This window comes from Chionomys nivalis, chromosome 20, assembly GCF_950005125.1.
Source record: "Chionomys nivalis chromosome 20, mChiNiv1.1, whole genome shotgun sequence".
NCBI lineage: Eukaryota > Metazoa > Chordata > Mammalia > Rodentia > Cricetidae > Chionomys > Chionomys nivalis.
This window is the reverse complement of record NC_080105.1, coordinates 53,946,641-53,971,913: the sequence shown is the minus strand read 5'-3', so window position 1 is coordinate 53,971,913 and position 25,273 is coordinate 53,946,641. Positions and strand designations below refer to the sequence as shown.

The 25,273-nt window shown below is 45.8% G+C and overlaps 1 protein-coding gene across 3 annotated transcripts in view; it reads left to right on the top strand.

The window, feature by feature from the left end:
- Nucleotides 1-25,273, top strand: part of Dlgap2 (DLG associated protein 2) — a 677,680-nt gene that overhangs the window by 556,595 nt on the left and 95,812 nt on the right. For all 3 annotated transcript variants that reach the window (XM_057752288.1, XM_057752286.1, XM_057752287.1), the window contains one exon: nt 21,515-22,587. In XM_057752288.1, the coding sequence (XP_057608271.1) occupies nt 21,515-22,587 (1,073 nt within the window). The remainder of the gene's footprint in view (nt 1-21,514; nt 22,588-25,273) is intronic.

Sequence of the window (25,273 nt, the reverse complement as noted above, 5' to 3'; positions counted from 1 at the left end):
GTGTAGTTCATTTTACATGATGCCCTCTGGGCTCCTCTATGTCATCACTGGAGGCAGAACTGCTGTCCTTCTTGAGGTTAAATAATATTCCACTGTGGGTGCATATATTTTATTGGTTCTCTCTTCTATTGCTGGGTACTAGGTTGTTTCTCTCTCTTGGCTATTGTGAACTGTGTTATAGGGCACACTGAGGTGTTGGTATCGTTTAGACATACCAACTTTATTTCCTTTGGAGGAGCACCCAGGAGTGTTATGCTGGGTCACCCATACCACATGATGATAATATGTACCCAGGGTTCTTGAGGGACCTGCCATGAAATGCTTCCAGGTGTGAAGATGGCAATCAATTGAAAAAAGAAAAACAAAACAAATTTTCTTCTGTTTTACATTAGTAACAGGTGTTTTCTGGAACTCTTGTCTGAATAAGTGTCTCTTCCATTTGAGAGCATCTGAACTCTCTGATGCTCCTGTGTGACATAATCCTGGGATGCGGAGCTGCAGGGTCCAATAAGGTAGAGGTTTCCACAGCAATTACTTCCAGTATGGGCAGCTGGGCTTGATGGGGCCAATTGATAATGGCCACGATAAAGGAGGGAACTGGCTTTTCTTTTAAAAAATCTATCTCCAGAGAAGAAATTCTGATGGTTGACCTGCCCTATCAGCTTGACTGGTTCCAAAATCACTGAGGCATTACATGTCTGGACGTGTCAATAAAGATGCTTCCAGAGACACCTGTGAGTGAGGAGGAAGACTCTTTCTGGCTGTGGCTACACTATCACACCAGGATCCCAGGCTGAATGAAAAGGAAGAAAGGAAAGAGAAAGTGACCTGCGCAGAAGCATCCATCTCTCTGCTCCAACTGAGGATTCGGTGTGACCAGCTCTACATTACACTCTTGCTACAATGACATCCCCATCATGATGAATGTGCCTTCAACTGTGATCCAAAATCCATCCATCCATCCATACATGCATGCATGCATCCATCCATCCTTCCTTCCTTCCTTTCTCCCTTCATCCCTTCCTTTTCTTCTTCCTCCCTTCCTTCTTCCTTTCCTCCCTCCCTTCCTCTGTCCCTCTGTTCCTCTCTCCATCCCTTCCTCTCTTCTTCCCTCCCTCCTTCCTCTCCTTTCTTCTTCCTTCCTTCCTTACCTTGCTTTTGGTGGGTATTTTTTCATAACAATGAAATAATTAACTAATGTACCTTTAGATATTAAACTGCTCTCCCAGTAACTTTTGTGAGATTTAGCTTATTTCATAAGATGTTATAGTTGGTCACACTTGTGGAATCAACCAACCACAGCTGGAGAGTGTCTGAGAAGCATTTCACCTTTGATGAACACATGTAGTCTCCTTTCTTGTCATGTCCCCCAAAACAATATACATAGCAACTCTTTGCTTGATGTTTCCATTGTATGTCCTGCTTGGAGCTTGAATATTCTTGCTGGGTTTTCCCAGTGCTCCTGATGCCACCTCCAATAATATAGAAGGCTAACTTCTTCATTTTCTGGGATGCTGTGTTGGACTGCTAAGGGCCTGTGATTTGTTTATATTTATGAGGAGTATTATGAGGTTTGTAGGTTATTTGCAAAAGCCGTCTACAGAGAATGCCCCCCATGTATGATATGGGATACAATATTGTGATATGCCATAGAAAAGGAGTGAGAATCTAAGTTGGGTAACTCAAGGGAACTTATTTTCATTATTCCATTTTACTTCAATATTTTAAGTTTCAATTTATTTTTTTGAAGCATATTCTTGCTATGTAGCCCAGGCTAGCCTCAAACATATAGCAGCTCTTCTGTCTCAACCTCTCAAGGGCTGGATGACAATTGTAAACCATCACACCCAGCTCAAAATTCCATTTAAAAGTCTTGTTCCCATGCAAACAAATTAAAATCGAACTTAAAGCTGCCATGTTGAGTGCTTGGGGCATCGGGAGAGTGGAGTCTTCCTTGACTGGCACTCTGCCATCAAATGGCAGTTTCCAGCTACACTGAGCCTAGATGCTGGCCAGAGTGGTACTTCTGACTCCCTTCGCCACTCAGGGCCTTGGCTGGTACCTTCCCTTGCATCTCAGCTACAGAGTAGGTATGGCAGTGTGGAGGACAAAGACTGGCAGCTCAGCACAGTAGAGGACTGGTAAGGAAAAGCTAGCGCACAACCGAGTCTGGGAAGGGAAAAGTGCCAGCAGCCAAGTTAGAGCTGAGGCCCAGGATGGTACAGGAAAGCAACAAGGGTAGTTACAGGGATAAGTGGCTTTCTGGAAATCATGGTGTCCCTGGAAGCCACTAGGCCTGTACAGATAGATAGGCAGTCAGAGCTGAGTCTGAGGTGGAGGGGGTCTCCTGTGGGCATTGGCTTGATTCCAGGAGGGTTGAATGAACTCTACTTATATAAGTACATATACCACATTGTAGTAGGAGGCTGCTTGTTCGGCCCAGACTCCCGAAATAACCACACAGAAACTGTATTTATTAAATCACTGCTTGATCTTATTAGCTCTAACTTCTCATTAGCTTAATTTAACCCATTTCTACTAATCTGTGTATTGCCACGTGACTGTGGTTTACTGGTAAAGTTTCAGCATGTCTGTCTCTGGCAGCGACTCCATGGCTTCTCTCTGACTCCGCCTTCTTTCCCCCAGCATTCAGTTTAGTTTTCCCCACCTACTCTACTCTGCCCTGCGCAGGCCTAAGATAGTTTTTTTTTATTAACCAATGATATTCACAGCATACAGAGGGGAATCCCACATCACTGTACACACACACACACACACACACACACACAGAGTTATACTCTATCTACTTATAGTGTATATACCTGCAGTCATAGTAGGTAAGTCATCTCAGGCTCCATCTGGGAATGTTGAAGACTGAGTTCAGGACTTGGGTATGGCATGGCGCTGGCTGCTGGGTTAACCTTCTGAAGCAGAGCTCAAGAAGGACCACGCACAGCTGTACTCTGCTGGAGGTCATGTCATGACCAGGGCTGGAGCAGGTGGCTTGTATGCTTACCAGACTCTGGAGACAGATGGCAGAAATGATGAGCCAAGAGGGAGAGATGACTCAGGATTCTCTGGGAGCATCAGCCAGATGCTGTTTTCAACCTGGGGCTCTTGCAAAGTGGAGAAAAACAAGCTTCATATGATTCCCCTGGAGTCTTCCAGAAAAGAGAGAGATCAATGCAAGCTACAAGTCCTTGGTGAATGGTGCTCTGTCAGCAAGGTCCCCAGTGTTTGTAAGAGCCCCTATTTGTAGTTGCACCTGTCTTGTCAGTAAGAGACAAGACTGGTACCAGAGGGTGCATGCCCTGGGGACCTCATTCCCCTGCCCCCAGACCAACCAGCCAGCCAGACTAGAGACCCAAGTGCACTCTGCCTGACAATGACTTTCACATTCTCATGCATCTCTTAGACCTACTTGCCTATTCTCAGGTATGAGCACCAGAGGTAGGTACCGCTGTGTGCAGTCTAAGTGCTGGATGCGCCATCTGAGACGCATGAATAGAAGTGTGTTTCCTGCACCCAGCCCTGCTCCCACGGAAAGGCGTCATGTCAGATGAAACAAGAATGGCACACTGACTCCTACAATTTGTCCCTTGACTTCCATGGCACACACACACTAGATAGATCAGATAGATAGATAGATAGATAGATAGATAGATAGATAGATAGATAGATAGATAGATAGATAGATAGATAGATAGATAGATGTAGTTAGATATAGGTAGGTGAGTAGGTAGGTAGATACATAGATATGTAGATAGACACATAGATGATAGTAGATGGATCGATAATAGATGGATGAATGGATGGATCAATAGATAGATAGATAGATAGATAGATAGATAGATAGATAGATAGATAGATTTAAAAGCAACAGGACCTTAGGACAAGGTGTGGCTCACTCTCACTGTCTCTGCCATCATTGTTGCGCTCTGACTAGACGGTCTGAAATCACTAACAGTAAGTGCAGTCAGAGTTACAGGAACAAAATGTAGACACAGTGGACGGAAGATGGCTCAGTCTCCCATCAGGCACTTGCCTTCTTAATGTCATCCAGAACATGATTCCTCCACGATGACCAAGGTCCTTTGCAAATTGCAACATCCGAAACCCAGACTCCCGTGCCATCTTTATATCTGGGATAGTCTTGATGACTAGGTGTTTGCTTCCTGTACAAGTTGTCAGCAGGCGACAGTAAGATGACTGTTTCAAACCAAGATCACATTTGTGCAAGGTCTTTGTCCTCGAGACAAAAACAGAAGTGGAATTGGGTGAGCCATCTATGGAGAGTAATGGCGTGCTTGGTGATTTACAAGATACTGGCCCTGCTTGGGGAGAATGACTTCCAGACACAAGCAAAGACTCCTTCTTCACAGGAGAAGGAAGCCAGGGTTCACCACCAAATCCTCTACTTCCAGGAAACGTTATAGTTTGTGGGAGGCAAAACAGCACGTAAAGATGCTATGCTGTGGAGTGTAAGCACCTGGGGGGATTCCACCGGCTCTGATGTTTCTGTGCTTCCATGAAAGAGGTGGCAGGGATGAGACGGTCCCAGCTGCTCATCAAGGAGTAATTCCCGATGAACAACATGCCTCATCCAGTACCCATGTCAGCATGTTCCCTTCCCGGCAAGCCTGTCCAGTGGCCACTGGCCACTGTCCGCTGGCCAATCATCAGGAGACTGGAGTGTAGAAGACTAGAGATTTGTCCAGGGTTATTTATGGGGGAGTGACATTCTAGGTCTGCACTAAGAGAGACCGTGTGGTATCTTCTAGTACCCATGCTTCTCTGGTGCCCAACTTTTAAACAGCATTCAGTATATTTGACACATGGTATTGAATCAGGTGTTATCTGATTAATAAAAAAAACCATACATGTAATACATGTCTTCTTGCTAAATCAATTTGGCATGTGTCTGTGTGCTGACTAAGTTCTCAGTATAAATCTCTCAATGTTTCATCTGAGGCCATTTGTTAATTCAGCTTAAGGCCTTTCTCATAATGGGAACACCAGCATTTCCACTCCAAGTATGAAACCAAAAAATTAATTTCCTTAGTAAGAAACCAGTTTCCTTAGAAATGAGAATTTTCAGTTTATAATAACTCATATGCTATATGGACAAACATGAAGCCCAAAATCTGGTTAGGAGCTGAAAGGAGAAAGAGTCTCCAGGTTTTGTTAAAGTCTAACGAGAACCAGGAGTATGTGATGTAAGCTGAACACCAGTTAACCAGCTATAATTAGCACTAATTGGACATTTAACTCATCATCTTTTACAAGTCCCCTGTGACCAGAATCGTCTGACTCAGAGGAAGGGCAGAGACCAGAGGTCTCCTTAGCCTACCTCATCCCTGTCTCCCAGGAGAAGTGGTGGAGGGGACACACAGATCTGAGGTCACCTGCTTACACTGCAGAGATCCCACGCAGAGAAGAATCTGAGCTCAACAGAAACCTTTCAAATAAAGCAATGAAAGCTTTTTAAATAAGTCATGAATTGTATAACCTGCCACGACAGTCTGACTCAAGGCTTCTTTTGCACAGTCTCTTAAGCCGAGACTCGTGAAATAGCGGCGTTCACCGCAGTAGAGTGAGTGAGCCAGCTGAGTACCGGAACGGTAGGCATCCCTCAGCAGTGAACACATGGCGTTTCCCTACAAACTTCTGAAGCTTCTCCAAGCTAAAGCCCTGCACAGAACACTGATCCCCAGCCTCCAACCCCAAGAGTTGTTCTGTGAATGCCACACCTTCATGAGTGAAGCCACAATTTGAAGATTAAAAGTAAGCAGCATAGAAACTGGTCTAGCCAGAAAATTATTTTGATGGTGATTCTGGAATGTGTGAATGAAAATTCATGAATAATCTGTGCGCATGAAGAGACCTCATTAAACTCTAGTGCCTTCTGAAGATTCATGCATGCTGGTTTTTATTTAATTATTTTTAACATATTTTGGTAAAAACTCAGAATTCAGGTTCCTAGTATGGCTTCTCAGGGGGCTGAATCTGGATATTGGGGACCTGGAATTCAAACACTGCTATCCTGCACCTTCTGGGAGGATATGCCTTGACATCTCAGTGACCCACCCAGCAGTCCAAGAACACAGACCCAACCATGGGGGGGATCTGTATGTTTTACCAATATCAGATGGAGACAGGTAGAAACCCATGTCCATCCTCTGACTACCACTGTTTGCCACTGACTTTTCCTAACCTAGCACAAGCCAGTCTCCAGGGGCAGATATTTGCTAGGAAATAATTAGGTAACATTTCTGAACCTAAAGATTACGATAACCAAAAGTATAAAATCCCATATAAAGGCAAACTCATCAGATCAAATTCTAAAAACCAGGAGGGCATGGGATGGTTTTGTTTTTTTGGTTTTTTTGTTTGTTTGTTTGTTCGTTTGTTTGTTTGTTTGTTTTAGACCTAAAATCTGTAACCGCCAACCTAGATTACTACATCCAGTAAAGCTATTTTTCAACTAAAAGGCGGAATAGAGACATTCTATAATGAGCACAAGCTAAAGAAACCCATGACCACTGTGCTACCACTGCAGAAACTATTTAAAGGAATGCTGCGAAGAAAACAGAAACAACATGAGACTATGGAAAGAATAATGCTTTCTAGAAACCGGAGAAGCAAATGGTCATTGGGAAACACACATTACAAAGTGGTGTGTGTGTGTACCAGGAGCTCTAATTGGTCTTAATAATAAAAACTCAGAGTCAGCTGTCAGGGAGTTAAAAGTATAGGATCAGAGACGCAGAGTGGTGAGCCACTAGAGAGTTCTTACCTCTACCAATGCTCAGCCCAAAGGGGCGATCCTGCATCCTCAGACTGACTGAGACTGCCCTGCTCCTCAGACTACATTAAGCTCCTGTCTCCTCCCGCCTTATCTGCTTCTCTCTGCCCAGTCATACCACTCCTGTCTCCACCTCCCTAGTGCTGAGATTAAAGGCATGGGATCCCAAGGGCTGGGATCACCTTTGGGTGAGCTGAATCAATTCATGTAGCCCAGGGTGGCCTTGGACTCACAGTCCCTCAAGTCCTGAAATTAAAGGTGTGTGCCACCACTGCCTGGCCTCTAGCTGCTCAGCTCTGCACTCTGATCTTCAGGCAAGCTTTATTTGTTAAAACACAAGCAAAATATAAGTATGAATGTGTGTATGTGCATGTGTGCATGTGTGTGTATGTGTATGCAGAAGCCAGAAGTCAATATCAGGTTATATTATCAGTAGTTAATATAATATCAGGTTAATGTCAGAAGTGAATACCTGTCTTCCTCTCTACTCCTCACTTTGTTTTGTGAGACAGGACCTCTCACTGAACCTGGAGCTCATGGTTTCAGCTAGACTAGCTAGCTGTCCCCCATGATTCACCTGTCTCAGCTGCAACACCTGTGCCAGGGTCGCAAATGTGTAACTTGAGCCTGGATGTCAGGCTGGAGCTGGGGGACCCAAGCCCAGCTCCTAATGCTTGCACAGCAAGCACTTTTCCCATGAATCCTTCTTCCCAGCCTGGCACATACCTTTCATAGTAACCACAGATATTAATGATCTTATAGGCATAAACAAAAAGAAATATCCTTGTGAGCATAGATGCACAATTTTAATAAAATACTATCAAACTGCCAGGCCATAGTAGTGCATGCCTTTAATCCCAGCTCTCGGGAGGTAGAGGCAGGTGCATCTTTGTGAGTTCAAGGTCAACCTGGTCTACAAGAGCTAGTTCCAGGACAGGCCCCAAAGCTATAAAGAAATCCAGTCTCAAAAAAACAAAAAACACCACCAACAACAACAAAAATAAACACCTGAATTCAAGAACATTTTTGGAGGTTTTTAATATTTATATTTTTATTTAATTAAAAATAGAGCATTTTAAACATTATACATGGCGATCAAATTGGATTTGTTCCAGGAATGCAAGGATAATTCTACATATGAACATCAAAAAATACAGTATTAAACAGAATCACAGAAAAAAATCACACAATCATTCCCATAGATTTCAAAAGAGCCTTTGAAAAAAATTAAGCATACTTTCATGATAAACACTCAGAAATCTCGGATAAAATAATGATAATTAAATATTTGAAAAGACTACATTGCATAACCCTGCAGCATATCTTACACTGAATGGGTGGAATGGGAAGCATTTCCCCTAAACTCTGAAGTAGAGGAAGTTTGCGCATTGTCTGCTCTCTTCTTCACTGTAGTACTTGAAATACTAGCCACAGTGATGAGGCAAGAAAATAAATAGAATGTAAATAGTGATGAAAGGAGTAAAAGTATCCCTTCTGCAGATGAGATGGTTGTACCCATAAAGGCTCCTCCAGAGTCCTTTACATCTGATATTAAAACCCTCAGTTCACTGATTTCAGTGGACCAACAGTAAAAAGTTTGATGAGAAAGACACCAGGGAAACAATTTTGTTTATAAAAATCCCTCATAGGCACCCAAAAATACCCTAGGTATGCACCTAGAGACAAGAAGACATCTATAAAGAAAATTTACATAGCAATGAAGAAATAAATTGAAGAATACATCATAATGTGGGATACTCCCTCGTGTTTATGGATAAGCATAACTATTGTGAAAAAATGGCTTGCAACTGAAAACCATCTGTGGATGTAATACACTCCCCATCAAAACTGAACTAAAATTTTTAATTAATCCTAACCTTCCCATGGAAGCACAAATGGAAGCCCAAACAGTCTTAAGGAGACAGAACAATGCTAGAGGTGACACCGTACCCAACTTCAAAATTTAATACAGAAGCAAAGACAACAGCACATGGCACTGCACCAAACATTCTGCTGGTTTGTTATACAGAAACCAATAAAATAGAATCAAGGACCCATAAGACTGCATGCATATAGTCATCTGGCTTTTTAACAAAGACACCAAAAGCCAAGTGGTGCTGGGAAAATGGAGCCAAATGCAGAAAACTGAGTATCTCCTGCCCAAGGATGGCTGGGTCCTCCCCCATCAATCACTTAATTAAGAAAATTTCTTACAGCTGGATCTCATGGTCACAGTTTCTCAATTGAGGTTCCCTCCTTTCCGATGATTCTAGCTTGTGTTAAATTGACATAAAATCATCCATCACAGACCTTCCACGATGAAATAAATACTTTTCGTACCTTCCAGTCCAGCCACCACCAGCTATGTGTGATTCTTTGCACCAGACACAGCCCAAATGCCTGAGGAACCAAGTCCTCCATGTTGAAGTTTGTATTGCCCTGATCAAGGGAACACCCATGAGTACCACCCAATGTCACAGCCGCTTCCAGCCATCGTTTCAGGATGGAGTACACATCTGGCTGAGCTTTTGATCAAGGAGAATTCCTGGGCAGAATGTGAGAATTATCTGTCTCGAATGGCGCTTATGGCCACAGTCCCTAGAGCAGTTGTTCCTAAGACAGTACCACCTCAAGGAACCTTTTAGCTCCTGGAATAGACATGCCAGCCCCTGTCATAGGGTCACATGGTATGGGATGAGTCACCTATTCATGGCGGTCTGTACATGGGTGGCGGGCTGATAGCTAGTGTCCTATCTATAAGGCAAGCTATGTCAGTGCAGGAACTCTGGTGCCACAGTGCAGAAGGCAGCGAGGCATCTGTGGAGTTTGATTTGGATGGAGCCCTCAAGGGAGGCCTTCAAGCCACCAGATCTAGGCAGGGTCATGAGGAAGAAGGGGGGACCTGGGACCAGATCATACAGTAGATGTGTGAGCAGCCACTGTGAGGGTGGCAGCCTTTGGTACCCCATCATAGAGACATGCCCCCAGCTAAGTTTCATGTGTACACAGTATGCTCCAAAGAGGTTCTCTCTGCTACCTGAAGCCCTGGGGGCAGTAACTCGCTTTGTGGCTTCATCTGTGTTGTCTCAAGCTGCAACCCTGGTGGCAGTACCTACTTTCATGGTTTTTCCTGTGTGACCTCAAGAAAAGAGAACAAAAGAGCCATTTACCTTTGAAAAACCCTCACAGCAACTCTTCTCCAGTCAGATGCCTGCCCCATCCAGTCGCAAAGGACCTCTCCCAGAGCATACAGGAACACTCCTAGAATGTACCCTGTCTTGAAACACAGAAGCCATGTGTATGTGATTGCCCCGACTTCTGCAGAGGGGCTTGACCAAGACTTGCAAGTATGCTTAGGAATGAGGCCGGAGGTTGACGTCCTGTTGCTTATTAGATCGGGAGTTTGCTTTGAAAGCAAGACCCAGCATTTTGCAGTGTGTCTTTGGAGTTTAAGGAAATGCAGATGGGGGTTCGGGGTCACTCAGTGACTCCTCCAGGCAGCTGAAGGGAACATCTGCCCATCTTGAGTAAAACACAGTAACTGGGTTTCAGTCAGGGCAACTTCATAGACTATTCTTGAGGTTACGTCTATAGAAAAAGTCATTAAAGCTGGCAGCCTGGCTGGTGATGGAGTCTGGTGTGTATCAGGCAGCCCCAGTTGAGACCAGCTGAGGGTATGTCAGCGTTCTGCAGCATGACGTCCCTGCATTAGGCAGCTTGCCTGTACTATCCCAATCAGGCACAAAATCAAGTTTTCTGATGTGTAGCTCTCACTGGAATGCCTGCTGATCCCAAATTGCATTCTGATCAAAAAGGTCTGCAAATTCCACCCTCCCTAGCCAGGGCCCAGTGTGTTAGTTCCTGGAGTTTTCTGTGGTTTTTTCCTTCCCTATCTATTCTCTGGCCATGGCAGACCACGTGTGATTGTATCGTGTGACGGGGGAAAGCAAGGCTATGTTTAGATCGTGCCTGTGTGGCCTGTGGACAGTTGGAGTTTGAATTCACGGCAAGTGGTGAGGGTGACAGCCTCTTCCACAGAAAGAATGGAACCTAAATGGTCACATGACTCCTCATGCCCAGCAGCTGTGGTTTGGACCCAGGCCTCCTGGCTCCATTGGCGCTTTCAGCAGAACTGATAAACTCTGGTTCTCCCAGCCATCTGCTACAGTTATTTGTTATTGGGTCTTTGGTACTTGTTTGTGTTCGCTTCTGAAAGCTGTCACCATGATACATAAACTTAGAGTTGTCCTGACAATCAAATCAGACCAGTCCCAGGGATTTCTATTCTAATCAGTTTCAGCTACTACAAATAATTTTAATTAATCAGTGTTTTAGTTAAACATTGTAGTGTGACTTTCTCTGGGGTGACATGAGCCAATGTTTCCTCACCCCACATAGAGCACCAACAGGCAAAATAAACAATTCCACAAAGGTTCAGGTTGGTGAACCAGTGAGTTTATTGGGGTTACTTACAAAAGCATAGATCCATCAACGGCAGCTACATGACCAAAAAACTCACTCCAACCTGTGTAATTAATCATAAAAGCTTCATCCTGGCAACTTTCTTCATGATATGCTGACAGCTTAACAGTACTTATGCTTATATACCCTGAAGGAGGGAGTAGCCTTGTGAATTTGGTATGTTTCAGGAACTTCCTGAGACTTGTGGATTGTATATATCCTGAGTCTTTCATATTTTTATTAATTCTTTGAAATTTTATATATGCATATAATGTATTTTAATCATATTCAGTTTCCCTGCTTCTCCTAATTCCTCCAGAATCCACTCCCACTTCAACTTGATACCCTCTCTTTTATAACCCACTCAGTCGTTTGTGCTGCTTACATACAAATGGGTGTGGGGGTCATCTGCTGGAACATGGTTGACCTACCATAGGTCACACCCCTGTAAAGTTGACTATCCCACCTGAAGCAGTCATCAACTGTCAATGAAAATCTCCATAGCTAGGGGTTAGAACTCATGAGCCCTCTCTCTCTCCATCCTGGAATGCTGGCTGACTTGATATTGTGTTGGTCTTATGAAAATAATCATATTTGGTATGATTTCATGAGAACATCAGTCCCGTGGTACCCGGATGATACTGTTTTCTTATCCCCTCCCAGCCATACCGTCATATCTTCCTCCTTCAAAGATGGGATGTTTCCATTCAGAGGACACTGTGCCATAACAATATATTTGCATCCATGTTTCTGTACATACATCTGAAAACCAAAAGGTCATAGTGAGCAGATTTGTTTACATAGAAATCTTTTCAAAGTATCAGGGTAGGAACTCCGTACTGTTCCATACAGTGGCTTGAGCTTTTCTCTCCACCTGAATTTCAGAATTTTGTAAAATAAAAAGTTCACCTGATTTCTGGAACAGCCATGCAGGCCTGAGATGGGGATTCTGGAATCACGGTTGGGACCCGTGAGAAGACAAGTTGAAGACTCTTTTTCCATTCAGCATTTGCTCTCCCCTTCAACAAGAACTGTTGCTTGGGAGCCCACATGTCCCAGGGAAGGACCCCAGACCATTCAACTTCTTCCTCACCCTGGGTCCCTGCTTCTTTACTCCTCTCCCTCCTCCAGGCAGAGTCAGTGTCCTGGACCATGAAAGCAAAGCCAGTGGGCTCGTATGAACCAGGCTTCCACACGTAGCTGTCCAACTGAGACATCACAGCTCTCATCCAGAGTGGGCAGAGGAGTTCTGGCATCTCCCTAGCTCCATCTTGGACGTACATTTTGCACACAGATAAGAATGGTACTGGAAGAGTCAGCCTCTTCCTTTGGAAATGGGTAGGAGGGGAACCCAGAGCCTATAGCAAATCCCTGGAGTCTAGAGTATAGTATTAGCATCCTATACCATTTCAGCCTGTAAAAGACAGTGTCTCTGCTGCCCACAGAGCAACTTCCAGACTGGGCATGATAAAGAGACTGACCATGGCCTCCTCCTGACCCTGCAGTGAGGACAATCTCCCTGGGATTGCTGGGGTCAGATGCATACTGTGTTTGGTCATCATAATTGATGAACATATTTTATAATCATAAAGGGAGCTCTTCAGTCAGATCTGTGCATCTGTGACTTCACTAGTCACCATGAGAAGAATCATTCTCTACGGTCAGGCAGAATGAGCGAGCACTAAGGTAAGGGGGAGCCTCCATGATGACACTCCTGGACATGGCTTTTGAAGTATGAAAGGGGACATGGCAGCATGAGAACACTATGGCAGATAAAGGTCCACCCCAGATGTTGGCCCTCGTCCCCCAGCTGACAAACATGCCAGGCAACATGCAGAAGGGGATCAAATGGCAACAGGAAACCAGATCACTAAGGTGTTGATTGTCCAAAGAGATTTTCCATGACTACCGCAGTGGGTATATGTCAGCAGCAGCCATTTGGGTGGCCAGAAAAGTCAGAAGGATCCGTAGCCTGGCTCAGGAAGTGTGATGTTTCTTAGCCAACCGGTGAGTTTAAAGGCTTACTAACAGAAGTATGGGTGACTCGGGCATCTGAAACATGCAGAGCCCGGCCCCAACATGGGTGACGATGCAGGAAAACTGCGTGTCTAGGATACTCAAACCCAGTCAGCCTCCAACCTCGTAGGATACTTTATGACCTCTGAAGACCACAAACAGGTGGAACCTTGGGTGTGGGTCTGATGCCACACCCCACTTCTGTGACAGAATGTGAAAGGCTTGTTGTTATGAGTACCTATATAAGTAGAGACAGCTCTTCCTATTGCAAGGTGAACAGCCAGTGTTGTATCTAGAGGACAAGTGTCCACAACAGGAGAGAGAAGGCAAAGCTGCTTCCCATCCCAACACTGCTCTTACCAGCTTCCAGATCCCACCACTGTTCCCGCCATAATAACAGGAAGAACCCCGCTTTCATTCCTGTGACTGAGGGAAGCCGCTGAGTGAAAATGAGCAGCTGTCTCCCTACGTCACCGCTTCCACAGTCCTTCCATGTATCATGGGACTGTCACGAGATCCAACCATCTGCAGTTCTGACAATCTCTGAGCTGAACATCTCTGCAACCTCGAAGGGACCCTGATAGTCCCTGCTTATGTGAATGCTCCATGCTAGGAATTGGCCTCCTGTTGCAAGATGCACTTTCAGGGTGGGGCCCAAGGGCTAAACTTGCACCGGTTGTTGTGCTGTGAGCACGCAAGAGCAACAGATGCTTGGCTTGCACCATGTGAAAATTTGGGCTCTTGGAGCAGACACTGTAAGTTCCAGTATAAAACCATGGCAATCGTAGGAAAATGCTAACCAACCACCCAGGAACTGGCATATGCTGTGTCTATCTTTGTGTTTCTAGCCTGGTAAATATTTCATAAATGATAATGCTGGGATAGCAACTTCTTCCTCTCTTTGTCCCGGTGTTTTCCTAGGACAAATTAAATGGATCTGTTCTGAAAAATATCCTTCATTCCTATAGCTTTATAACTTATTGGAAAGGTTGGAATCTGATCACTTATTTGAAATTTATATCATCTTGGTGTCTATAAGACACCCTTTTTTGTTTACTATTTTCTTTAAAAAATGCTTTATTCCAATGCATGCCTGTGTGTGTGTGTGTGCATGCCTGTGTGTGTGTGCATGCCTGTGTGTGTGCACATGGGAATGTATACATGTGGATGTACATGAATATGTATGTGCGTGCATAAGAATATGTGTACAGGTCAAAGAGAGACCAGTTTCAGGCATCTTCCTGGATCACTCTCCCTGTGGTTTTGAGACAAGGTCTCTCACTGAATGTGGAGCTTGGCAATTTGCTAGACTTGCTGACCATTGAGCACGAGGAATCTGCCTGTCTCTACCATGCCAGCACTGTGGTGACAGATGTTTGGTTTGTCGCTGTTATGTGGGTCCTGGGGCTCTACACCTTTATTTCTATAGACACTTTAAACAGGAACAATAATGTTGAGACGCTTCCTTCTTTGTATTGTCCTGTTCTCTAAGAGGACTCTCTTTGACTTTGAAACCATATTCTTTCTGGCCACATCTCTGGGCTTAGTGTGATTTTGTGTTTCTCTGTTCCCACTGACTATCAAAAAAGGAAGGCTGAGAGCTACCTGCAAGTCTTGCCTGAGGTTCTGGAGCACAGCCCTACCTTCCTTCTCTTTCTCGTTATAAAAAGATTTCAGTATTTTACCTTACTTTCCCATTAACGTGTGGAGCATCAGATTGAGTTTCCTGGCCATGATGGCAGTGTATAAACAAGTAAGCAACATAAAATTGGCTCCTGATGCTGTAGAAACGCTCTCTGCAAAGTGATTTGTTTCATTTAAGAGTGGTTTTTTCTTCTTTCTTTTTAAACATAGAGTAACTGTAATTGCCTTGCCAAAGGGTATGAACACTTTACAACTTCTCAGATTTTTGCTTCATTTGTTTCCTAGGTCACACTCATTTATAAATGCCCTTAAGTAACAAGAGAGCCCTGCTTTGCCACACAGTGACCTCAGAGCACGCTTTAATTCTTAATGTCTCTGTTTGACTCTAAGAAATATTTCAACTCAGTTTATAGCCGATTTTTTAAGTGGGTGGACTGGAAAGGATGCCTCGTGGCAGACCTCTCTGATGTCTACATTCAGATCCCTGTGAGAATCTTCAAGGCTTCTGTCTCCCTAACTGACTCTTTGTAGACTGGACCGCAAGTTCCACTCAGACACTGCAGACGGCTTTTTATGTGTGACGGGCTGTGTTATCTCCAACCCCTCAGCCGGAGGAGCACCTACGATCCTGGGGTGCAGCAAGTGTGTGCCTCTCAACCTGTCCTCTACCCGAGTTATTTTCAGGTGGAGTGTTGGCATTCACAGGCCTGACCTATGCATTCCCAAATGAGGTGCCCTCTCCCGAACAAGTTACCTGTGTTAGAACGCGTTAGGTCCAGTGAGGGGGCCCAGTGAGCAGAAGCACCTTCTGTACAACACTGACTTCCCTGGGATCAATGGGGAAGTAGAGAACCAGCTCCTACAAGTGACTTCCGCACATACACTGTGGCGTGTGTGCACAAGTGTTTGTGTGTGTGTGTCTTCTGCCGCATGTGTGTACTGTGTGCAGAGAGTAGTCATCTGCCATACAGGTGTTGGTAATTGAGCCCATTGCTCTGAACCACTGAACCATCTCTGCCGTCACACTGTGGCACATGTGTGCCTGCACACACACACAATGCTAATAAATAAAATGAAAAAAATTAAAGTCATAAGTAACAAAACTAAGGTTAGAGCATGAATATACACTAATGTCCTACAGTGATCTCTCAGTTTAGTGAGAGAGTATGTGATTACTAAGATGGTACTGTGTATTTCTCAACAGAAAGTTACAATCATCCCGCGACTTCCCAGATGAATAACGTTAATGTCCAGTCACACTGTTTACACCAAAGACTGTGGTGTGTGTCTGTTATAGTAAAGCTTACCATTGATTTGCGTTCTTAAATTTTGTGTTTTAAAAATAAGGAAGTTGGGGTCATCACTTTGTGAGTTGTATTTCTGAATTCTATTTGCTTGTGAGATAACATTCAAGGGCAGCAGTCTTAGCAGAAGCCCCTTTGACTGCTGGAATCTGAAGCATGCATTCCACCCATTGCCGAAATGTAAGATAATCCCCTAACCCAAATAAATGTTAAGAGAGAAGGCTGGGGGGCTGGAGAGATGGCTCAGTGGTTAAGAGCATTACCTGCTCTTTCAAAGGTCCTGAGTTCAATTCCCGGCAACCACATGGTGGCTCACACCATCTGTAAAGAGGTCTGGTGCCCTCTTCTGGCCTGCAGACATGCACACAGACAGAATGTTGTATACATAATAAATAAATAAATAAGTAGAGAGAGAGAGAGAGAGAGAGAGAGAGAGAGAGAGAGAGAGAGAGAAGGCTGGTGGGTTAAAGTGGGAAGCCTCTGGTTTGTGTTAAAAGGAATCCAGACAGGAGAAATAGTTTACAGAACAATTATCATTGCCTTTGTGATGCTGATGTTCGTCCCATTTCTGGATAGACTTCTCTAGCGCAAAAAGTAAATGGCCTTTGGGCCTCGAAAATAATAGGACCAGGTTTTACAGCAAACAGTAATTCTTTTCTATGCCTTGGAAGTCATTGTTTTTTTAATGTTACAATGAGGTGTTGTTTAAAGGCTGTTTATTAAGCCCATAAATAAGATGTCATTTGGTAATTAAGTGCAGTTATATTGCAAATGTACTCACGATTCCTCTCGGTAGAAAACACCAGTGCAATTCGGAGAAAGAGCTAAAAGGCCTGACACCTGAGCTCAGACTCTCTACTCCCAGAACTCACGTTGCGTTACCTGGAGACATCTAGGGACAGGTGTCTTTTTGTATTGTGGCTTTGATGTATGAATCAATTGGGACTTTTGTTTCTAAAGATACTTGTGTATCTTATAAATCATTGATGCTGCTGTTGAATCTGCTGATCAGAGAACCAAGAAGATCACTCCTGTGCGTGTGTGTATGTATGTGTGTGCGTGTGTGACTCTGTGTGTGTGTGCGTGCGTGTGTGTGTGTGCAAGCACATGGACATACTGATAGTGAAAAGGGTTAATGAAATCCTAAATAGCAGCTTGAGGCTGTGGAGGAATAGATATGATGGGTGGGGGTAAATTTGGGTTATTTTAGGGCATTCAACACATTATCCTTGACGTGAGTATCTCAACCTGAAGCAATATGTTTAAGCATGGAGCTATGAATGGCACTTGCAAGGTACCATGTATGGATGTGTCTGGCCAGGGCTGAGGAGAGGGTCATGTGTGAGAGTGGCGGCCCCTAAGAACACTCTTTGGAGAAATGTTGTGAAGAGCAGCCCTAACCTTATTGCTCCCAGCTGTTCCTGTCTACACGTATGTATTCTTTGCTCTCCCCGTTTTCCTAAGCTACCACTTTCTTTCTCCTACATTCATCTCCATTCCAGTTCAGACACCTCCGCTGACACAGCTACATCAGTCCCCTTGTAGGTGGGATCAGACAAGTTCAGTAGGACCTATGAAGGTAATTTTAAAGGAAAGATGACCGCAGTGTCTTTATGTGCTTCGTGTGGTCCTGATATGGTCTAAAGCATCTGTTAAGTTTGTTTATCTGTTGTTCATACTAACCCTGGAGGTGCATATGTGGACTACCTGCGTTTTACTTGTGGAAGGGGGATATTTCTAACCAAGTGAGGCACAGGACTCCTCGTATTCCTTCCTATTTGGTAATCTCCACCATGGGAGTAGGGGACGTGCCTCTCCTCTTTTTCTTTAAAATTTAGGTTTCTTAGATTTCTTTCATGTGTATGTGTGTGCGTGTGTGTATGTGTGTGTGTGTGTGTGTGTGTGTTGGCCAGGGGGCCAACACTGGGTGTCTTTATCTACTGTGCTCCACATTACAATTTGAAAAAGAGTCTTTCCCTCAACCTAGCTGATTGGACAGTGAGCTCAGAGGATCTGCCTGTCCCCCATCCCCTGTTCCTGTCCCCTGCCCAGCAATACGGCCAGAGGCCAGTACAGCCACACCTAGCTGTGTGAGTGGGTGCAGGGGATCTGAACTCAGATCCTCATGCTTATGCAGTTTGCCCACCCCATCTCTCCAGGTCCTAGGGAAACATCTTTGACAGCTCCTTTGGGTATGCGGTGAATTGTCTTCACGCCAGTACAACATGAGTGGACCACAAGGGTCAAATAGCTGCTTCCTTCCATGCTCTTTGGTCTGCACTGGACTTTGTTCCCATGTCTCCAGAGAGATAGGCTGATCCTGAGGAGTTAGGGGACAAGTCAACTGAGCAGGTGCTCCAGAGGAAACTGAGGAAGGTTGATGCCATTAGCGGAAGGTGGGAGCAGCAGAGAAAGGATTGGTGCTATGACCGTTACCGACCAACGCAACCTCACTTTCAGGTGACATTTCTGAGAAATGTTGGTAAGTTGACGAGTTGGTGGAAGAGCTTCCTGTCTTTACCCTCCATTCCCTCAGCTCATGAAAGGGTCAGCTGTGCCCTGGAGGAAGTCAGGCAGATGTCCCAGGGAAGTTCACGGCACACACCCAGTGCACAGAAATGTGATTTTCGTGAAGCTGACAACAGACTTATAGAACGGATGAACCCATGCTCTCACAAGTCCTGCTACTGTAAAGGATTCATTTACGTTATGTTTGCGATGTGCAGAGACACGGGTGCTGTTGAATGACACCTCTAATTGCTGTTTTCTCTAATAACAAAATGCTGCTATGAATAGCTTGAGATTAAGCAGCTCCGATGATTCGTACACCCTCATCTTCACAAAAAGAAAGACACAGCTACTAAGATTTTATTACCTGTTACGTAGACTCCTGACAACCTAGAGCCTGTCCCCTCCCTAGGCTCTCCAGAGATGCTGTCACCCGCAGCCCCTCACCACCTCACTTGTTGTTACTGAGAGAGTGATGGAAGGTGATGGGGGACTCCACGCCTACACCAGGAGATTCAGATCCATGCCGTGGAAACGAGACGATGCTGCAGACATGTCGCATCGTCAAATTTAATTATTCCGGCTCATTTTTATCTCTCGCACTGTTCTTCGATGTGGCCCCGTTACTAGCATAGCTGTGGGGCTGAATGTTGGGCTGAAATAGGACCTGTGATTGGAGCTCCAATGGGCTTGCTTTTAAGGTGAAAAGAGATTAACACTGTATTAAATTACAGAAATATAAACAGAAAAATAAAGCAAAAGATAAAAGGACAGCAACTCTGGGGCGTGGTTAGGTCTGGGTTGCAGAGTTCGGCCTTGCAAATTATCTACTAACTACCTGTTGGGTTTTTTTAAAACCTTCCTCTGAGTTTTATTAAGTGTGATGTTCTTTAATCGCTCCTACCTGAGACTTCGGTGCTATGGCCGGACCCTGGCTGGAAGAAGGAGGACCCTTAGAGGCACTTCAGCCATTCCAGTACCAAGGGGATACCTCAGGCCACCACCCAGGAAGCCTTCTTTGGAGTTCAGTTACCCCTGAGTCAACGACCACTTGCCATGCAAAGAATGAAGTCCCTTTGTCCCCATCCCCAGCTCAGCAGCCATCTGCTGGGGTTCTTCCAGGAACACTGGTGTCTGCTCTGATGGTAGTCCTTCATGTCCCGGTGCCTTAAACTTGACATTCAGGCCTTGTTCTTGTCCCTCATTTCTGTGTCTGAGCTGGTCGGGACAGTTGCACTCTAGAGCTGACGTGGGGGATTTTTATGCCTATGCCTTAGAGTGGCTACTTGGCCAAGTTCTTCCAGGCACTTCCGTTTTTCTCCCAGCCATGAGGGGAGCAGTTGGGATGGACAAAGAGAGAACCACTTCCACCTTCTCTCCCTTTGGGATTCATGAGCCTGTGGTTAGGGCTCTGCCTAGGTGGGAATGATCAAGCTAGGATTGCCAGCTTCAGCGGCATTGTGGCAGAAGAGCCAGTGGAGAGACATGGGGATAACCAGGGAGACAACGGATGTGGGTACCAGGTGACAAAGTGAGGTCCAGTCTGAGACAGACATGTGAGAGTCCCCTTCCTGTCTGAGCATCAGCTTTTGGGGACAGGACATCCAGCAAAGTGGAGTTGACTGCCCCCGCCATACAGAGTCATCACAGAGAGAGAAGTTCCAGCCTGGGGGTCAGAAGGCAGGAAGAGCTCACAGTTATGTTCTAGGAGTAGCAGGTAGCCTGCCATTGTCAGAGCGCACGCTTTCTCAGGCTCCTGAGTTCATGTAAGAAAGAGCCTGGGACAAAGATCAGTGAGGAAAACATGTAGGAAGGAGGCTTTTCATGGTGTTCAGGAAAACAGTCTGGGAGGTGGAGTGTAGGGGTGCCCAGGGGTCCCCAGCTGTGTCCCTTGTGGAGCAGAATCCAGGGGAAGAACCGAGGCCTGGTGATCTCCCGATCTGGCCTCTCTAACCTTGACCCTAAACTGTAGAGAGTTAGGCTGAGAAACCTGCCTCCAAGGCTTATCTTTCTGGTAGCATGTGGCATTAAACAATTATTTCATGATTAATTTATTAGTTCTAATACATTACTTCACCAGGCAGTGTTACTAATTAAACATCAGATGTTAGTTTTCAAGTGTTTTAAGCTAACCCAAAATGTTCCGATATAATTGATCTACAGATATACTGTGTGTGTGTGCATGTGTGTGTGTGTGTGTATGTGTGTATCTAAGTGTTGTATGGATGCTTGTTCATATGTGGATATGAGTACACATATGTTTAAGGATATGTACCCAGGAATGCACATGGGTGTATTTGTTCAATGACAGCACCAGGCGTGGTTCCTCAGGTGCCTTCCGCCATTTCATTTCTGAGAAGTGTCCCTCACCGGAACTGCTTGACCCTACATTTCTAAAGTTAGGGTTACAAGCACATGGCACTGTGCCCTGCTTTTGATATGGATGTTAGGGTTTGAATACAGGTTCTTACGCACGCAAAACAGTTCACAGAGTGAGAGATCTTCTCAATCGGTATTTTTTTTAAGGTCTCATAGTCTGCCTGTTGAGAGCCCCCGTGCATCTACCGATGTTAGATACCTATTACTGTGGGTGTTCATGTAGAGAGACCAAAGTTTCTGCTCCTTAGCAACTCCCAATCCTGAGGAGTCACCATAGTCCAAACGTGTGACTGTTGACTTGGTTCAGGAGCTGGCTGCTAGGAAACGACTTCTGTATCTCTGTCACACCCCAGTGCTCCCAGACTTGCACTAAATCCCGTTTCTGCTCTGTCAACAGACCAGCAATACTCATGGTCTCCCACGTCGCAGCACTTCAATGAGGAGAGGTATTCGCCCGCACCCAGGAACATGAAAGGGTTAACCGGAAGCCGGACCCAGCCTCAGCTGTGTGCGGGTCATACCTGCGGCCTGTCACCCCCTGATGACTGCGAGCACCCCCACGACCACATGCACCATGGGCCAGATGTGCGGCAGCCCTACCTTCTCAGCCCGGCTGAGAGCTGCCCCATGGACCACCACCGCTGCTCGCCCAGGAGCTCCGTCCACTCCGAGTGTATGATGATGCCTGTGATGCTGGGCGACCACGTGTCCAGTAGCACCTTCCCCAGGATGCACTACAGTTCACACTATGACACGAGGGATGACTGTGCCATGACCCACGCGAACACAAAGGTAAACCGCATCCCCGCCAACCTTTTGGACCAGTTTGAGAAACAGCTACCCCTGCACCGGGATGGTTTCCACACACTGCAGTACCAGAGGGCCTCCGCCGCCACCGAGCAGCGGAATGAGAGCCCAGGCAGAATCCGGCATCTGGTCCACTCCGTCCAGAAGCTCTTCACCAAGTCTCATTCTTTGGAGGGATCATCCAAGAGCAACATCAATGGGACCAAGAGTGACAGTCGGGTGGACGACCACCACCACAGCCACCATTCTAAACACAGCAAAAGGAGTAAAAGCAAGGAGCGGAAGCCGGAGGGCAAGCACAAGTCTGGCATGAGCAGCTGGTGGAGTTCTGACGATAACCTGGACAGTGACAGCACATACCGGACGCCCAGCGTGGCCAACCGCCACCACATGGACCACATCTCCCACTGCTACCCTGAGGCACTACAGAGCCCCTTTGGGGACCTCTCACTAAAGACTTCCAAAAGCAACAGTGATGTTAAGTGCTCAGCCTGCGAAGGCTTGGCCCTGACGCCCGACACTAGGTACATGAAGCGTAGCTCCTGGTCCACCCTCACGGTGAGCCAGGCCAAGGAGGCCTACCGCAAGAGCTCCCTGAACTTGGACAAGCCCCTGGTCCACCCAGAGATCAAGCCTTCCCTGCGGCCATGCCACTACCTCCAGGTAAGGCTCAGCTGACTGTGACCTGGTGCAGGAGGTTTTAGCCATTATTGCCATTTGCTTTGTATCAATGCATAGGGTACAAAGTGAAGTCTGAAGGTGTGCTTGCCTGTTAGGGTTCCAAAGCAAGCCAGTGTGCTTGTTTACCTACCTCTGGGTAGTAGCTAGAGTTCTCCAAGCCCAGAGACAGAAGGCAGACGTGGTGCTCCCTTTGAGAATTGTGTTACTGAGACATAACGTTGCTACATCTTATTTGTGCGGTGCAGTCGTTTGGTACACGGTGCTGCAAGCATTGCGATCCTCCATGTCAGTAACTTTTGTGGGAACTATACAGCTTTTCCCCCTAGTTGTTTGGTATTAGAAATTATTGCAACCAGGAATCACCCTGCTAAAATTCTTGGTTGTTTTAAAAGACTAAATCTCACATTTTAATATAGGCTGACCTTTCACTCAGTATGCAAACCAAGCTGGCTTTGAACCCTCAGCAAAAGGCTGGTTGGGATTATAAGTATGTTCCACCATGTCTGGCTTAACCTGCCATGACTTTTAAAGTTTTCATTATTAGCATATATTATATTAAATCTACAGAATAGTGGGTCTCATGACATTCTCCTGCATATAATACTTTGATATACTTTCATCATGCTCACCCTATTCTCTTGTTGATAGTCTTGTAGTTCCTGAGTATATGATACAAGGCTCGGTGTCGTCACCATGCTCTACAATAGATCTCTCGGGTGAACTCTTCTGATGTAACTGAAATCAGACATCTTTCTACAATCCCCCAGCCCCTCTTAACCACCCTTTACACTCTGCTTCTGTGCTCCCAGCTCCTGAGCTTTCATGTGGGGAGCCTGTGTGGTGTGGTTTGTCTTTCTGAGTCCTGTTTGTTTCACCAAGTGTACCGTACTCCAGGTTGTCCCTGTTGTAGGCGGCAGTGACTCCCCCTTAGGACTGAACAGCATCCTATGCTGTGTGTGCATCCCTTCTCCGAGCCACTCGCTCCCTGGAACACGCACATCATTTTGATTTCCTACACTGTCTTCTGTGAACAGGACCACAGTGCGACAGAAAATGGTTGTGGGTTGCATTTGGGCTGTCCCTTGAGACATCATTCCAATGTGACTATCCATCTCTTGGTGCCAGGGACTTAGCAAAACAGCACAAATATCCCGAACACGTAGATGATTGTGCCCATAGGTCTGCCTTTGTGTGAGATCTGTTCTCTCACGTGACAGCAGCATCCCTAAGCCGTGTGGCATGTGGTGATGACAGGTAGTTGCGTCTGTGGTTAAGGTACCTGTCCCCAGTGGTGTGGATGAGATGGATTCACCAAAGGTAAAAGCATATTACAGACAATGCTGGCGGGATCCAGAGCCCTGTGCCATGCTGCATTTCATGTAGTTGCCCTCTCTGTCTCCTGATGGCTCACTCACCAAGAATGACAGGGGAAGCCTGAGCCTCCAAAGACACCACAACTTCCGAGGAAGCCTAACTTCTGCCAGCCGGTGGCACCATTAGCACAACCTTAGCGCTTCAGGTTTCCTCAAAGATGTATGTATTCAATATTCACAAATCTCGAATCCTACCCTCTAAGAACCAAAGCTTGACACCCACGTGGATACTGAGTAATGGCGCTAAACGCCGGCTGAGTCATCAAGTGGGCCAATTAACGAAACAGATGAACAACTGTGAACCCTGGGAGTCAGGTGGCGGAGGCTTCCAGCAGCGCCACCTCCTCCTGGTGTATCGTCCAAGGCTCGCGGGCTCTGTTTTGAAAGGAGATGCTAACCAAATTGCTTGTATAGACAGATTTATTCAAAGAGACAAATTGGTAGTTAGATAAAGTATTATTTTTATAGTAGTGGAAAAGGCTTAAATTTTGCTTGTCTTTGGCAAACCTTAATGATATCCAAATGTGAAATGTTCTCTGTGCTTATCTAAAGGAACACTGTGAGGGAAATCGGGGCCCACTCTGGTTCGATCACTCTTGGAAAAGCGAAAAACTGATCTGCTTTTTCCCCCCTTTGTGTCTAGGAACTCTGCTGCAGTGTTCCCTGAACGCGAGGCAGCGCTGTTACTGTGGCATCTCACCCCACTCCCGTCTTGAGCTCTCAGCTCTGCACTTCACCCTCACCCCCTTTTCAGCCCCCACATACCCAGATCTACCATCCCTGGTATGGCACATGCTCTTCTCTGCCCTCTGGTCACCCTGTCCTGGGCATCTGTTCACAGAGAATATCAATCGTTACCAATGAGGGAGTGCGAGACCACTTTTACCATCCTCTCACCTTAAACTCTGTGACTCTCTGGTGGTTTTGCTTTCTCTACACCGTACCCTTCCCCTACCAGGTGAGGTAGAAAGGGGCCCTGCAGATAATGTCATTGAAACTAATGATTCCATAATCTATCTCTGAAAAATCCAGGCTGCGGGGCTGGGAAGACTGCTCCTTGGGCAAAGCACTTGCCGCAGAAATCTGAGGACCAGAGTTCAGATCTCCAGCACCCATGTAAATGCCAGATGAGCATGACGGACTGCTAGTGATCCAACCATGGAGAAAACAGGGACCAGGGATCCCCAAAGTCAGCAGGCTAGCCAGACTAGTCAAAAGAGCAAGTTCTGGGTTCAGTGGGGAGTCCCTCTCCAATGCATCATGTGGAGAGTAGAAGGAAGGCACTGCCATCAAAT